General features: G+C 40.1%; 1 protein-coding gene across 1 annotated transcript in view; it reads left to right on the top strand.

Annotated features, from left to right (window-relative positions):
- DNAH3 (dynein axonemal heavy chain 3) overlaps positions 1 to 17,916 on the top strand; it is a 189,277-nt gene that overhangs the window by 10,914 nt on the left and 160,447 nt on the right. The window contains exons 7-13 of the mRNA XM_079946098.1: positions 887 to 1,082; positions 5,120 to 5,245; positions 6,430 to 6,625; positions 8,330 to 8,509; positions 12,722 to 12,858; positions 15,560 to 15,665; positions 15,857 to 16,035. Coding sequence (XP_079802224.1) covers positions 887 to 1,082; positions 5,120 to 5,245; positions 6,430 to 6,625; positions 8,330 to 8,509; positions 12,722 to 12,858; positions 15,560 to 15,665; positions 15,857 to 16,035 — 1,120 coding nt within the window. The remainder of the gene's footprint in view (positions 1 to 886; positions 1,083 to 5,119; positions 5,246 to 6,429; positions 6,626 to 8,329; positions 8,510 to 12,721; positions 12,859 to 15,559; positions 15,666 to 15,856; positions 16,036 to 17,916) is intronic.

Raw genomic sequence — 17,916 nt, 5'->3', positions numbered from 1 at the left:
TTTAGCCCCATGTCTCGTGCACACAGTAGGTCGTTGGGAAATGTTTGATGATGATGGTGAATAATGTGAGAAACACATCAAAGGGGAGAGGTGATCATATTAGTTCCCCAGCTTCCCATTTTATCTGGAACACAGCTATACTTACCAAGTTGTTATTTTTAATTTCTTAATTAACCTTCTAATGGTGTCAGTGTAATGGCGCCTTGTCTGCTATAGGCTAGAACCAAACTTATAAGGATAACCATGTCAAGCCCTTCAAATTTCAGCCTCAACCTACTTCTCCAGTCTTACCACCTTGAACTCTACCACTTGTACCTGTTATTTCTGCCACAGAATGACTCGCAGCACCTTGAGTATATTATACAAAAGTCATGGAACCGCACTTCTTATCCTTCAGACAAAATCCTACTCATTCTTTATGACCCGGCTTAAATGGTGCTTCCTCTGTGACGCTTTTGCCAATCCTTAGCACGTGAAATATTTGGCCACTAAATTTCCATTCATAGGTATCTGATGTCATCCATTGTGTTTATTTTTTATGTAACTATTTTGGTGTGAGAAATCAGTTAATGAGTAATGAGGTATCAGCAAATACTAATTCACTGATATGCATAATGCTAGATATCCTAACAGGACTCGACTCCAGATTCGAAGTACTCCAGACTGTAAAGTTATATTCCGCTTTCCCTGAAATATCTCACATACCAACAGAGTGGAACCTCCCCAATTTAGTTATACCCAGGAGATTACCACTGACCTTGTAAATGAGGGAGCATTTCCAAGTGTAAATGGACAGAGGCACATTTACCTTTAAAGTGTTGACGCTAAGAGCACAGAGTGTTCAAGGTCCCTGCTTCATAACAAGTGTTTGCCCTGTTGGTTATAGTTGATTACATCCTCATGGATCCAATGGAGAGGAAAAGACTGTTCATCGAGAGCATCCCCCGAGCATTTCCTCAAAGAGTGATCCGGGCCCCTGTGCCCTGGCACAGTGTCTACAGGAATGCCAAGAAGTGGAACGAGGACCATCTGCACACAGTGAACCCCATGATGCTCAGCCTGAAACAGCTGTGGTTTACCGAGTAAGAAGTGCTTCCCGTCCCTTTTCTTCCCTTTCTTTATTGCTTCCACACATAAGAAATCATCTTATGTGGGAGTAGCCTTGCCCTTGAAGTAAAATGACAAACTTCCCAGACCCAGAGTGCAGTACGAACAGCAAGTGACAACTCTCCATGCAGGGCTAAGTGGCCCTCCTTCGTGCCTTCACAGCACCCAGTGCCTGTCTGTAGGCACTGGAGCATACTGGTTAAGAGCACTCACATGGAGCCGGCCTACTCAGGTCTGCCTCTAGCTGTGCTGCTTCGTAAGTAACATCCTTATCTCTAAATTTGGGATAATAAGACTTCCTACTTCATAGTGTTGGTAGGAGGGATAACTAATTTAATACCTGCAAAGTACTTAGAATAGTGCCTGATGTAAGTAGGTGTTAATTAGACCTCCATTATGAAATGTATCACACTGAATGATAATTATATGTTTACGACTTTGACTCTCTCTAGCCTATGAAATGTATGGGGGCTTGAGTCTTTTTGTTTTTTTCCTTTCCAAATTCTTTTTAAAAATTTATTTTATTGAAGTATAGTTGATCTACAATGTTGTGTTAATTTCTACTGTATGGCAAAGGAATTCGGTCACACATGTATATATTCTTTTTCATATTCTTTTCCATTATGGTTTATTACAGGTTTATCTAACATAGTTCCCCGTGCTATATAGTAGGACCCTGTTGTTCATCCATTCTATATATAATAATTTGCATCCACTAACCCCAAACTCCCACTCTGTCCCTCTCCCACTCTCCCTCCCCCTTGGCAACCACGTCTGTTCTCTATGTCTCTGAGTCTGTTTCTGTTTCATAGATAAGTTCATTTGTGTCATATTTTAGATTCCACATATAAGTGATATCATCTGATATTTGTCTTTCTCTGTCTGACTGACTTCACTTAGTATGATAATCTCTAGTTCCATCCATATTGCTGCAAAAGGCATTATTTCATTCCTTTTTATGGCTGAGTAATATTCCATTGTGTGTGTGTGTGTGTGTGTGTGTGTGTGTGTGTGTGTGTACCACATCTTCTTTATCCATTCATCTGTCAGTGGACATTTAGCTTGTTTCCATATCTTGGCTATTGCAAATAGTGCTGCTGTGAACATAGGGGTGCAGATACCTTTTCAAATTATAGTTTTGTCTGGATACATGCCCAGGAGTGGGATTGCTAGCTCATATGGCAACTCTATATGTATATTTTTAGTTTTTTGAGGTTATGCCTTTATGTAACTCAGGGCCAGCACAGGGTTGGCAAACAGTAGTCTCAGTTATATTCATCAGTGACTAAATTTACCACAGGTCTTGGTAGAAGTCCAGAGGAGGCAGGAGCCACTTTTTTTTCCTCTTTCATTTTCCTAAATTGTTATTCACATACTTTAAAATTCACCCTTTTGAAGTGTACAATACAGTAATTTTGAGTATACTCACAGATTTGGGCAACTTTCCTGAAAATATTGGGAATATTTTCATTATCCCTGAAAGAAACCCTGTAACCATTAGCAGTCACCCTCTCTTCTCCCTTCCACTCAGCCCCTGGCAATATTAATCTGCTTTCTGTCTCCATGGATTTGCCTACTTCGGATATTTCATATAAGTGGAATCATACCATACGTGGCCTTTCATGTCTGGCTGCTTTCGCTTAGCATCGTGTTTTCAAGATTCATCCATATTGAAGCATGTATCAGTACTTCATTCCTTTCTGTGGCTGAATAATATTCCATTTTATGGCTATACCACATTTTGTTTATCCATTCATCAATTGCACTGGGAAGAAAGACTGATTTTTTTTATGAACCCCTCAAGAAGGGGTGTGAATCCTGGTGGGAGAATGAGGCCACCAGAGTTCACCAAAGGCAGGCTAATGAAATGATGAGCTGCCACCATCTGGGTTTTTTATTAGAAAAATTAGAGGCCGGTATGTTTATGTAATTTTGATTGGGTGAACTTAATCAGTACCTCAGATATTTTGTTTGGGGAGGATCTATAGCTGTGAATGTGTTTAGTCTTTGGAGAGCCTCGTTACTTGGATAACTTACTTGTTTTTTCACATTCTTAGTTTTACCTATTTTTAAAAAGGAATTGCAGGTGGGGTCAACCTAGGACAGAGCCCACCAATGATAAGAAATAAACACATTCCCTCTTTGAACTGAATTCAGTTTTCTAAGGCATTGGAGGTACTAGTAAGGACATTGGGGGAAAAAAGTAATTTTTTGATGAGGCAGAAGTATATAATAATAATTTATAGAAGAGTAATAATTTATAGAGTGGGCTCTGAAACCAGACAGCCTAGGTTCTGGTTCTTGCTCTGTCTCTGATGAACTGTGTGATTTGGGGAAGTTAATCTTTCTGGACCCCTGTTTCTTTATATGCAAAATGAGAATTATAACAATACTCCCCTCATGGGATTGTTGGGTAAAGTGCTTAGAAGTGCTTGGCATACAGTAGTTGTTCAATAAATGAAGATACTGCTTTAACTACAAGCATGTTTAAGGCCTCAAAAAATAAGTTAACCTAGAAATTAACAAGAAAGTCAGTCACAGGACTGGTAAAATTGCCAGAAGTTCAGTACCAAGAGGATGTACACGTGAATCTAATTTGATCATATAGTGAAGATGACAAATTATTGAACATATAGCTTCTACTATAAGAAGGATTCTTATCACTTGCTTTTCATGGTTCCCTGAAGAAGATTATATAGGCAACAAAGGCACAAAAGTGAACCAAAATCATGTAGGTTTTTGTCAGCTGAACCAAAAAATCATCAAGGAGAAAGATTTGTTAAGGAAATGCTACAGAAAAATATTCTTATATGACCTGCAGCATTTAGCTTTAAACATTTAAAGAGGTCACCTAGTGATCAGTGAAGGGTGAGGGGTTTAGGGGCCAGAATGAGGGTCGTGATCTGAAGAAAGAGTAGATTTTTCTGGCCAGTGTGGGAAGTTTTTTAGGATTGAACTAAAGATGAGTAACATAGTTATCAGGTTGTGACCAGGGCCATGCTGGAGTTGGATATCAAAGTGTGTGGAGAGTGAGGTCCTCAAATTCTGCTCTCCCCTAGCAGTGCTTTGTGACTGGCCAGACAAGATGAAGACTAAGTTCACCACCTCCACCAAAAAGGAATAGAAATGTAGACTGCGGGATTTTAGAAGGATGAGGGAAAGTGCCTAATGGGTCATTACAGTGGATGATGAAAATGAGAAGCGAGAACTGAGGCAAGCTAAGAAAGTGAGCAAAGATCTAGTTTGGGAAGTTGTAGGCACTGATGATTTAAAAGACTGATTAATAAATGAATGAATAGGTGTCAGGAAGAGAAATGGTGGCCCTGTAAGCTAAAAAAGGCCTTGCGCAGTGTGGTAAAGGGCAGAACCTCCATTAATCTGAGAGAAATAGAAGGTAAGATTATCATCAGAGAGGGCAGGAAGAGATTCATGTCTTCATTTAACAAATATTTATTGAGTACCCGTACTATGTAAGGTGCTGTGCCAGGGATGCTGTGGGTGTCTCGGTGAGCCTGTCAGCTGTCGGGGGCAGGTCTATAGGGTTTTCTGGGCTCAGACCAAAGTGGACCTCCAAGTTGTTTTGAGTAGCTCACCCAGGGGCCACATTGAGGATTGAGTGGAACCCACTTGATCATGAAGGTGGTGCTTTGCTTGCCCTGTCCTCTGTGTCTTCACTGTTGGAAAGAGCTTTGATTTGTCCATTTGATATCCCAGTTCCCAGCCAGCCAAATTCCAGGTCAGTGTCAAAATCCCACTCCCCAGATGGATTACCCGGAGCAGGACACATAGGAAGGCTCAGTAATACCTGCTGAGTTTATCTACTCCTTGCAAGAGTTCTTGTGAACTATCCACTCCCTCCTCAGACTCCCAGATTTTTCAGATATAATTCGTTTTAATATGTTTATATCTCCTCTCACTGAAAAATGAAAATATATTTCCTTTGAACCCATCGTACAAAGTTTGTTATACAGCATCTACTTAGCTTAGGAAGTTTTTCCCTCTCCTTCTGCAGATTTAAAGACCTCAGGTTTGTTCGAACAGCAGAATTACTGGCGGGAAAATTACCTCTGCTGCCTCACGAATATCAGGATGTCATCCAGAAACACTGCATGGAAGCACGCCAAATTCTTCTCAACAAGTCAGTATCTGGCCGCAGAATGGGGCTGTATCACAGTATCATAAAGATCAAAAACTCTGTGAAGTGACAACGTATCCAACCTGGGGGGTGCACAGATTTTGCTGACTTCTCACTGACATCTTCCTCTGTTCTCTTCCTCCCATGTTCCCATCCCCGACAGCCTCTGTACCTCCTCATGTACACTGATCTTTGACCCTCACTCCTGGTCTTCCTCTGCCTTTTTGAAACTCTCTCATTACCATTCCTCGTTGAGAGTACCACTTCCGTTCCCTCCCTCTGAAATCCTGTAGGCCTTGCTGGGTTATAGGACAGTGCATTTAAATGACTTGTGTTCAGGTGGCCCAGATAAATACCTGCAGGGTTCCAAGGATGGGAGTTTTTAGTCACTTAATTCTTTTTTCCTTTGCAAATACATGCAGGACTGTGTCCAGAGCCAGAGAAATTCCCTTATGTGAGATGATGGTGATAATACCTACCAACGGGTTTTTATTATCAGAGAAAATGTTTATACAATAGCTGGCATGTAGTAGCTATTAAATATAATGATTACATCTACAACTATGACTATTACCAGTACTTCTCTGACTGTTAGAATAGTACTTTTCTAGCAGTCAGAAAAGAGAAGTGATAGGGTGCAAATGCCCGTGGTTCCCACTGGGAATTAGAAATTGGGGGAAGTAGGATGAAAGGAACAATGAGGCATCCATTTCTTCTTTCGGTTTTCTAATTTCTGCTCTCAACTTCTGAGCAGCCACTGCCACACTGGAGTTTCTCCTCCCAAGTTTCCTTCCTTTTCTCCTCTTTCTCTTTCCCCCTATAAAGTCTCAATCAGAAAACAGACATCCGCCAGGGAGAGAAGTTGGAGAGAACATTCCAGTTCCTTATACCCCTTTACCCCAATCTCTGAATATAATGAAGAAACTATAGACACTTTCGTCTTTCAGCAGGACTGTTCACTTGGGTACTGCTAATGGGAGAATAGCCTCTCAATCCAAATCTTATTACTGTCTTCCCCAGAAAGGGATGTTGGCAGGTGAAGTGGCCAGGGATATGAAAGTACCAATTTGCAAAGCTGCTTAATGGGAAAGGAGCCATCTGCCTTGTTGTGGGGAGTGGGGAGTGGCTGAGAGGACTTCTTGGAGCTTGGAAGAGATTCTTAGTTAGACGCCCTGCTTTCTTTACAGATGGATCCCCACCTGTGCCCAGCTTTTTGTCTCCCAGAAGGAGCAGTGGATCCTTTTTGCTCCCAAGAGTGACTATGGCTCCTCTCGTCGCATTGAGGAATATTTTGCTTCTGTTGCATCCTTCATGTCACTCCAGCTCAGGGAGTTGGTCATTAAGTCTCTGAAGGACCTCGTTTCCTTTTTCTTGGTACACAAGGTATGTAGGGGACCAGCAGTAGACCCTTTGGAGTGGAATCAACTGAGATAGACTCAGGATTCAGTCACGTAAGGTCCTCAGCTGTTAGCCAAGCCAAAAAGTAAGATCTTGATTTGAACACATATCAGGTGATTATTAGCTTATAAAAATGATTTATTTAAACACACAGCAACCTTTCCTGAGATAATTACCTCCTACTATATTGGTAAAAATCTACAGAACTAGAGAAATTAAGAAAATTTAAAGAAAGGTTGAATAAAATGGAACGCATACCTCCTACAGTAGAGGGAGTGGTCACTTTTTCATCCTCTCTATTAAAAGAAGGGGTTGAAAACGGTTTGTTATCAATTTTTGGCTTGATATTTAGGGACTGTTGGGTGTGTTCATTGCAGATATTGGCTTTTGTTCTTCAGTCTTTGAAAGGGTACCTCTAAAAACAAAAGGCTTTATTGACCTAATAACTTCTCTCATGAAACTACTTCAGTGAAGTCTAGATAAAAACTAAAACACTAAGTCCTGGTTTTCAAAGCATCCCTTAAATTTAGATAACCTGGGAGATCAAGGAATATTCTTTTGGATTTTATATTATGTGCCATTTTATCTTAAAAAGAGCTATAAAATTTAAAATTGCCTGTTAGAAAAGGTTAAGTTCTAAGCATTTTTACAAATAGAGTAAAAATGAACAATTGCCCTTTTGCTCAAAAGAATGTAGAACCAATGCTGTTGAATTTAGACTGCACTGTTAGCACTCTACAGTGGACTAATCTATACATGTCATTGTAATCACCTACTGGCTAAGCAGAAGAAACTCAGATGTGGGAACAAGTCTCACTCTAAAATTCCACACAAAGGGAAAATTAATGTCTTCCTATATCTTAAAGAAAGAAATTTATGGGTATTTGGTACATAGTAGGCATTCAACTAATGCTTATCAATAATCCTTAAACCGATCTAGATATCTCTAGAATCAATTACTTGGACAAGTACTTTACAGCTGCCCCATGCCAATTTCATTAGGCACTGTAGTTTATGAAAGGTATTTTGTGTTACTAACCTGTGTTGGGAATTAGAAATATCTCCACACCAATATTTCTACTGCAGGAAGGTTGACAATTTTAGTGTCTAAAATATACTATATGCTAATTAGCAACTTCATGTGAGGTATACAGATAAAGTATTTATACTTGTGGATTCAGTCAACAAATTTTTATTGAGCACCTACAATGTACTAAATGATATTTTTGATATTTTGGAGGACGTAGATGGATCAGAGACAGATCCTGCCCTTAAGTTTAGTGTAGAGAAGATGTGCATGTAAATCTCACGAGAGAAAGATAAAATACCGTAAGGAAGTGGAAATATGGAAGTTCAGAAGTGGAAGATTATTTCTTGCTGGGGAACAGGGAGGCTTCCCAGGGGAGGGGATTTTGAGCTGAATTTTAAAGGATGGGGAGGATTTGGAAATACTGACAAAGGAATTTCCAAGCAAAGTAAACATACTGAATCAAAGCTTCGAAGAAGGGGGAGAGGGTGAACTCAGGTGGGCTAAGCCATACTTTGCCCTTATTTTAAATATGAACAGTGCATGGTACCTTTCATTTCCTTTTCTGGTGCCCATGTAGTACTATAAATGGGTAAGATTCACTCCCTTGATTCTAGAAGGTTCCATTTTGTAATAATTTCCGTATCTTATGTCTCCTGAAGGATGGGAATGATTTTGAGGAGCCCTACCAAGAGATGGAGTTCTTTATACCTCAGCTGATCATGATCAAGCTTGAAGTCAATGAGCCCATTATTGCCTTTAATCCATCTTTTGATGACTGCTGGGAATTAATACACAACTCTTTCTTGGAAATTATTAAGAACTCTAGGGGGATTCCCAAGGTATAGTATTCACTTAATTATTCATTTGTATTTTTATTCACATATTGAATAAAATATAGTTAAAATGGCTGCTTGTACAAGGTAGGGTTTTATTGATACTTTGGGAGATACATCCTGAGTACACCCACTTGACTCCCAGAAAGAGGATTTGGGCCTTCAAGAAATGTCCACACATCCCATTAACAAGGACACTAAGAGTTACTTTGTGAGAAAGTAGAGCTCCCCACATGATGCCAACCTCAAAAGGGCAGATGTGTCCCAAGCCATATCCATCCTGGGTTAATAATTCATGATGGATCAACTGCCGTGTACTTTGCCAAGAATTTTCATAAGACTGTGTCTAATTTAGTTCTTGAATTTCCATGTGTTTGTTTGTTTAACTCACTGTAGGCTTCTAGGGGAGAGATTAAAGCTTCCCTTCCTGGCCCAAGCCCTTTTCCAAGTTTCCTTTCCAGGGTGACATCACTTATCAGATTACAGACAGTTATTAGCAGACTTTTAGAACTGGGCAGGATCACCCACAGGAGTGTGACTCTTTGGCATTCCATCTTCTGCCCCCTCTGGGTGGTTGGTGTGGCAAGAGGGCCGGTGTCCAGCCCCACATAGGGAAGGGACTTGCGGGGTGTTTCTCCCCTCCCCATCCCTCCCCCTCCCTCCCTCCCCATGCATTATGTATGATGCTTGGATGCTCTTAAGCACTCTTCTCTTTGCAGTCCTGTGCTTAGAGGGTTCTAAGAGCTCATGATTAGAGTCAGACTTTGTAGGGAAGCATGTGAAGCCACATGTTCCAGTTGATTTCACCAGAGAACTCTAAATTGGGGGTTTTGAACCAAACCAAGTCAGGCTAACAGGAAAACTGGATGTTCAGAGGGGGAAGAAACGTGGGCAGCTCTCCTACAAGCAGTATCCCTAGGAAGGAAGTGAAAGAGAAGACCCTGTAATTTGGAAGGATAAGTGTGGGGCTTGGAGACAGTTAAAGTACATACCACTCAAGTTCCCCTTCACTGCTGTTGATCAGCAAGGTTTGCAAGCAGCTGGGCTGGGAGAGCCCAGGGCTTATGTGGCTGCTGCTGCTAACAGCCTGGCAGGGGCTGGTAGTAGATTTAGTGGGTTGTAATGCCAAGAAGACATAGTCATAGGTCATAGTTTGTGCCAGGTTTGAAAGCTAGGCCCAAGTAAATGCTGATGATTCTACTAGACTATGAGAAAAAGCAGCCCCGGATCTGAATTCTCCATCTCGAGATGCCCATAGCACAGTCTGCCCCCCTGAACCCCTCACACTGTATTACCTCTGATCTGGGTAGTGACATTTTAAAAGAACAGTCCCTCAGGTTGAATATCTAAGAAGAACAGCAACAGATAGACAGTACTCCATCCCCTATCAGTCCTGTCTTATTTATGGTTAAAGATGAATTTTAAAAGTTGGAAAAAACGTCAGCATGAGATGTTTGAAAGTAGTACTCAAGTTGCAAAAGGAAAGCATATTTGTGAGAAAGTTACTAAAGGAAACCAAAGTAAATATTAGAAAATATTTGCCTTAGCAAAAAACTGAGAAAAACATGGATCTGTAATACTGACTGAAATGAAAAGAGGTGAATGAGAGACATAAATAAAAGGAAGCTGGATGAGATAAGGATTTTATAAAATTGAAAGTGCAATAAGCAGAATTTAAAACAGCATTAGCAGGGGATGCATTACTTTCATAATCATTATATAGATATATAAAACACAGTAAATATACATAAATACATATACGTGTGTAAAATTATATATATGTAATTATATATTCCCCCTATGGAATGGAGTTGTTTTGGTCAGTCTCTCTCCTGATGGGAGAATTTTCTAACTCAAAGTGCCAGGGAAATGCCAAAGTTGGAGAAGTATACAGGAGAAAGCACTGAAGGTAATGACAAAACCAAGAAGTCTGGGATCAGAGAGCCATGGAGATAAGCAGATAGTAACAATAATTACCTGGAAAGAGCACTATTGTTCTTGGCTCGGTTTTACAGACTGCTCTGTGGGGCATAGGAGAAGCAGCCACATTTTTTTAAAGGTGTATTTAAAAAAATTTTTAATTGAAGTATAGTTGATTTACAGTGTTTCAGGTGTACAGCAAAATGATTCAGTTATACATATATGTGTATGTATTCTTTTTCAGATTCTTTTCCATTATAGCATATTACAAGATATTGAATATAGTTCCCTGTGCTATACAGTGGGTCCTTGTTGTTTATCTCTTTTGTATATTGTAGTGTGTATCTGTTAATCCCAAATTCCAAATTTATCCCTCCTTCTCCATTGCCCTTTGGTAACCATAAGTTTGTTTTCTACATCTGTGAGTCTGTTTATATTTCGTAAATAAGTTCACTTGTGTTATATTTTAGGTTCCACATATAAGTGATATCGTATGGTATTTGTCTCTCTCTTTCTGATTTACTTTACTTAGAATAATATTCTCTAGATCCATTCATGTTCCTGCAGCTGGCATTATTTCATTCTTTTTTATGGCTGAGCAATATTCCATTGTGTGTGTGTGTGTGTGTGTGTGTGTGTGTGTGTCTGTGTGTGCCTGTGTGTGTCTGTGTGTGTAGGCCACATTCATCTGTCAGTGGACATTTAGGTTGCTTCCATGTCTTGGCTATTATAAATAGTGCTACTATGAACATTGGGGTGCATGTATCTTTTTGAATTAGACTTTTCTCTGGGTATATGCCCAGGAGTGAGATCGCTGGATCATATGGTAACTATATTTTTAGTTTTTAAGGAACCTCCATACTGTTCTCCATAGTGAGAACCAGCCACATTTAAAATGTTCTTTCGATTGAAGACTTTTCCCAAGAGATAATCCCTTATCCTGCCCACCTATGATCTGTTGCAAGGCCTGAATGCTCCAGTTGTGCTGCCCTAAGCCATTTCACTCATATCCTGCTTTCAAACACTGCCTACATGTGGCTACAGCAAAGAAGTTGCTTCTCCACTGGTTTAGAAACCTTTGGATTGTCCAAAGAGGGAAGACAAAGATCAGTTGCACTTGCTTTTCCCCCTTTCTAAATCAGTGCGTTTTCATCAGCGGCATATAACTCATAACTCAGTAAAGCCCTCTGAAGAGTCTTTTCTTAGACGGATCACTAAAATCTTTCTTAGTAGGGAGAGCAGTGGAAGGCAATGGGTCCCCAACAAGGACTTGCAGCTTGCATGAGTCATGCAACCGAGAACATTCTCAGAGATACACATGTGCCATTAAGAAGTTGGAGTGTTGAATTCTCAGGAAAAATACTTTTTGTGCCTCAGATCATAACGACATAGCTTTTTCTCCTGAACTGAGAGAAGAATCTAGTACATCTCTCCCTTTCTTCAGATGAGAAAACTAAAGTCCAGAGAAAGTAGCTTACCTAAGGTCACATAGTCAGCTAGCGGCAGAGTTTGAGTTGGAACCCATGCCTGTAGTAGCTTTTCATTAGAGAGGCAAGGGTTTGGTGGTGGGGAGGGGTACCACTGTAGTATTTATTCACTCACACGATGTTTATGTGCACTTACTATGTGCCAAGCTCTGGTTAGGCCCTTCACAATAGTGAAGAAGTCAGATACAATCCAGACCCTCATGGTATTTATATCCCAGGACAAACCTAGAATAGCTCATTACACATTCATTTAATTGCAATTATGTTGAGTGCCAAGTGGGATAAATTTAGAATGTGAACTTTAAGCAGGGAAACCTAACATCCACTGGGGGCCCAGGGGGGACTCTCTAAGGACATGAGAGTTGAAAGGAGCAAGAATTTGAAAGATGAGTAATCCAAGAAGAGGAAGAGGAGAGAGAATAGAGGTAAAGGGAACAGTGGGGTGATTCCAGCACCATCCGAGAAGAGATAGAGTTGAAATGCAGCTGATGTCTCTGGAAATGAGTGCATTGCAGGAGACTTTACATTTTGATGTCATCTTCTTTCTTGTGTCTTGTGGATGTCTTGTGACATTTAAACGTCGTTTCAGGACTTCCCTGGCAGTCCAGTGGTTAAGACTTTGCCTTCCAGTGCAGGGGGTGTGAGTTTGATCCCTGGTCAGGGAGCTAAGATTCCCACATGCCTCATGGCCAAAAAACCAAAAAACATAAACGGAAGCAATATTGTAACAAATTCAATAAAGACTTTGAAAATGGTCCACATCAAAAAATAAATCTTTAAAAAAAAAATAAAAGTGGTTTCTCCTCTTTAGGTAGAATCTATCCTGTTCCCAGAGTTGAAAGGATATAATCTGATTCTTGGAACTGTTAATGCTGATGAAAAACTGGTTTCTGACTTTGTGGATCAAACTTTCGAGGTATTTCAGAAAAATCAAGTTGGCCCCTACAAGTAAGTTGGTTTAGTTGTAACTTAGCCATTGGCATTGGTTTAGAGTTCCTAACTGTCATCAAATAAACAATCCCTGTTCCCACATACCTGAAAGAATAAGAGTAGCCAATGTTTACTTACATCAGTGTTACTATTTAGCCCTATTTGCAGATATGGAAACCATAACTTATCAGCAAATAGATAGGAGAGCCACAATTCAGATAACAGGTTCACCTCTATTATATGAAAGCCATGGCACCAGACAGGTTCTGGCATTTAGAAATTCATGGATTTTAACCAGTGGGCAGGCACCAGTTCCTCCCACCAGGAAGCCTGCACAAGCCCCTGGACCAACCTGACTCACCAGCGCGCAGACACCAGAAACAAGAGGAACTACAGTCCTGCAGCCTGCAGAACAGAGACCACAAACACAGAAAGTTAGACAAAATGAGATGGCAGAGGACTATATTCCAGACAAAGGAAGAAGATAAAACCCCAGAAGAACAACTAAGTGAAGTAGAAATAAGCAATCTACCTGGAAAAGAATTCAGAGTAATGATAGTGAAGATGATCCAAGGTCTCAGAAACAGAATGGAGGTACAGACTGAGAAGATACAAGAAATCTTTAACAAGGAGCTAGAAGATTTAAAGAACAAACAAACAGAGATGAACAATAGAATAACTGAAATGAAAAATACAGTAGAAGGAATCAATGGCAGAATAAATGAGGCAGAAGAATGAATAAGTGAGCTGGAAGACAGATCAATTGGTGGAAATCACTGCTGCAGAACAGAATAAAGAAAAAAGAATGAAAAGAAATGAGGACAGTCTCAGAGACCTCTGGGACACCATTAAATGCACCAATATTTGCATTGTAGGAGTCCCAGAAGGAGAAGAGAGAGAAAAAGGGCCTGGGAAAATATTTGAAGAGATAATAGCTGAAAACTTCCCTAACATGGGAAAGGAAACACTCACTCAATTCCAGGAAGTGCAGAGAGTCCCATACAGGACAAACCCAAGGAGAAACACATATTAATCAAATTGACAAAAATTTAAAACAAAGAGAAAATATTAAAAGCAACAACTAACATACAAGGGAACCCCCTACAGTTATCAGCTGATTTTTCAGCAGAAACTTTGCAGGCCAGAAGTGAGTGGCATGATATATTTAAAGTGTTGAAAAGGAAAAACCTACAACCAAGAATACTCTACCCAGCAAGGCTCTCGTTGAGACTCGACGGAGAAATCAAAAGCTTTACAGACAAGCAAAAGCTGAGAGAATTCAGCACCACCAAACCAGCTTTACAACGAATACTAAAGGAACTTCTCTAGGTGGAAAAGAAAAGCCCACAACCAGAAACAATAAAATTACGAAAGGGAAAGCTCACTGGTAGAGGCAAACATACAATAAAGGTAGGAAATCATCCACACACAAATATGATGTCACAAATATGATGTCAAAACCAGCAATCATGAGAAGAGGAGACTACAAGTGCAAGATATTGGAAATACATTTGAAATTAAGAGACCAGCAACTTAAAACAATCTTGTATGTATATATGTATATATGTGTGTGTGTATATCTATATATAGACTGCTATGTCAAAACCTCATGGTCACTGCAAACCAAAAATGTACAATAGATACAAAAAAGGAAAAGCAATCCAAACACAACCCTAAAGATAGTCATCAAATCACAAAAGAAGAGAACAAAAGAGGAAGGGAAGCAAGAAGACTAGACCAGAAAATTCTGCATTATGAGGGGCTGTCCTGTGTATGGTAGGATGTTTAGCAGCATCCCTGGCTTCTACCTGTTAGTAGGACGCTCCCTGGTTTTGACAACCCAAAATGTCTTCAGACATGGCCAAATGTCCCCTGGGGGCAAAATCACCCCCAGCTGAGAACTGCTGCTAATCTATTCTGAAAACCACGGCCTCAGATTTGAAAGCTCTGCCCTCGTGAATTTAATCTGGTGTCATCTGTTTGAAACCCCTGTTTACCCTGTTGTTGATTCTTATACATATAGTTTGTTTTTCTGTACTGACAGTTCCATGAGCTTCTCCTTGTATCTCAGTTTCAGAGTCTCTGAAGTGTTAGCCAGCTCTTGGAAGTATACTCCTGGGCCCCACAAAGTTAATTCTGTTTACTCCATGTCATCTTTATTTTAATTCAAACTTATTTTAAGTCAGAGCATCCCCCAAACATCCTCCAATTTGGGGGAAATCTGTCCAGCCATTTCTGCCTTATCTGACAACAGACGGAGGGAAACTTAATTCTATTCAATAGACTTTAGGTTCATTAGTTACAAATTTTCATCTTAAAATTTAGATGTAGAACTTTAGAACCGGAAGGAGGGGTAGGAAGTAATGTTTATTGCACATTTACTGTACGTTAGGCATAGTATTAATTGCTTTAAATATATATTATTACAGCTTTTTTACATATATAACCAGTGAGCTGTTATCATTTCCACTTAAAATTAAGGACACTGTTCTTTGAAAAAGAGAAATATCTTGTCTAAGTTCATGCAGCTAGGAAGTGGCAAAATTGGAATTTGAAGCTAAAGTTCTGAATTCCCAGTTCCCTCTACTTTGCCACGTTATATTCCTCTTTCGTGATTTGGGCTGGTTTTTATGATATTATCTCTTCATTTGCCACTCTGACTAATCTGATCTGGTGACCTGTGTTTGTATGTTTGATTTTATGCTCTTCAATATGGAAGGTACTTAAATGTATACAAGAAGTATCATGACTTATTGGATAACACTGCAGAGCAAAACATCACTGCGTTCCTGAAAGAAAATCATGAAATTGAGGATTTTGTGATGGTAGGAGATGCCACTTGACATTTCGTATGTTGGTTACATGTGCTGCAGACAATCCCTTGAGTAGTCAGTGTGTTTCATTAGTATATATACTATGCTCAACATTGTACTATATTGGCTGGGGGGTGAGGCTTGGGGGCAAATGCATAGAGGCTAGAGGCAAATTAATCTATTGAATCTATTCTCTTCTACAGAGGATCAATAGCATAAAAAAGCGGAGAAATGAAATTGCATCCATGCACATTACCGTGCCTTTGGCCATGTTCTGCCTTGACACCATGACCCTAAATTATGATCTCTGTGAGCGAGCCCAAAATCTTAAAGACCATCTGATTCAATTCCAAGTGGATGTAAACCGGGACACCAACACCAGGTATTATTGTTTCATGCAGAGAAATAGCAATGATAATTGGCATGAATGGGAGAATGGAAAAGTGGACAGAACTTGCACCTTCCAGCAATGACCAGATGGAACTTCCATTTCACGTTGTTTCTGCACAAAGTGACGGTTGCAGGGAATCAGGTTCAGGCTAGAAGGTGAACAGTTAGGAGAGAACTACCTGGGTCTTGGAGTAGGAAGGTGGAAAGCATCCTGAGGCAGTTCATCTCTGATCCTTCAGCCTTTGCTTTCTTGCAGGCAACTTCAGAGAGAAATTACTTGACTGTCTGAGGTCACAGGCTCTCTCACTGGCCATCTAGCAGTGAAGACACAGCGTGATTACAGGCAGCCCTTAGAATCTCTTCTATACAGACTTCTACTGTCTGGGTCTGGGGATTCTGTCATTCAATGTGAAACTCTATATTGTGCCTTCATTTTACTGATGAGTATTTATTAAAGACGTTTTTGGTTGTAAGGGATAGGAGGCCAGACTAATGTAAAACAAGGCTAATGTAAAACAAGGAATTTGGGGCTCACATGTTGGAAAGTTTAGGAGTTCCTAGCTTCAGGCCCTCAACACTACAATTAGAATGCTACAATTGACTGTCCTCTGTGTCAGCTCTGTTCTCTGAGAGATTCTCTCCAGTTTGTGGGCCCCAGCAGCTCCAGACGTACATCCTCCCAGGTTTCCATCCACGGGAAAAAATGGTTTCCCTTTTTTCCAACACTGTGGCACTGGCTGGTTTGGCACTGGCCTGACTTGGGTTGTTTGGGCAACAGCAAGGCAAACACCATAGCCAAGCGGATGGTTTAGATTTGGGTAGTGTTCTCATCTCTAAACCATGAGAACCAAGAAAGAGAAGGATGGGGTACCCCAAGAAGGCTTAGGCTGTGGTTAACAGAAAAGGGAATGATGCTAAGAGGCTGGGACAGCAACTATCTGCTACTCTGTTTCTATTTGAATGTTACAAAATGGTTAGCCCGTGTTATTTTAGCTCTCTTCCTCAGAGAGCTTTAAACTATAGACTAAAATGATTTAGTACTAATAACCACTATTAAATTGTTATATATTATATTATTCATATACATGTAGATAAATATAAGTTTAGCATTTTATAGCTCTTTTAAGGTTTACAAACTGCATATCAGAAACTCATTAGGAAATTAATTATGATAATAGCTACCATTTTTCCAGCACATGTTGTAGTCCAAGCACTGTGTAAGTGTTCTGAACATTCAGGATCTAATCAGGTCTTTACACCAACCGTAAGAAGTTGTTCATTATTCTCTCCATTATGTTGATGAAGAAACTGAGACTCCAAAAGGTCAGCGAGTGGCATATCCAGGGCTTAACCTAGTTCATTTTGACTCCAAATTAATGCTTTCCACCACTGCACTCAACTCTCACTGGGTAACGAAATGGTGGGGTTCCTGGTTTGGGAGCCAGAAGGCTTGGTTTTGAATCCAAGACCTTCTGTTTGCTAGCTTGTGTCCCCTGGCTTCACCTCTTGGATCTTCAGTTCCTTTGCCTATAGAATAAACATTTGGGACTAGGGCAGTAAAATGTTTTCAGCCTTCAGACTACTAGGACACCTTCCTTTGGAAAGTTTGAGCATCAAGCAATTTTTTTTTCTTAAACATTTGTTCCTGTCAAATCAAAGCAACATAGTGCCTTGGTTGGTCAGTGCTTTCTTTCTCATCAAAATAAATGTACAATTTCCTTTGGCCTTTTTAATATAAATGAAAGTTAGGGTCCCATTACAAACCTGGGGATTTCTAAGGACCCAGAAACTCCAGGTTAGTAATTGAGTTCTGAAGTTTCTTTCTACCTTAAAAATAGTGATTCTGACTCATTTGGTCTTCTCAGCCACCCCA

Source organism: Stenella coeruleoalba (assembly GCF_951394435.1).
Source record: "Stenella coeruleoalba genome assembly, chromosome: 15".
NCBI classification, from domain to species: domain Eukaryota; kingdom Metazoa; phylum Chordata; class Mammalia; order Artiodactyla; family Delphinidae; genus Stenella; species Stenella coeruleoalba.
The sequence above is the reverse complement of the archived record's forward strand: the minus strand, read 5'-3'. Positions and strand labels throughout refer to the sequence as shown.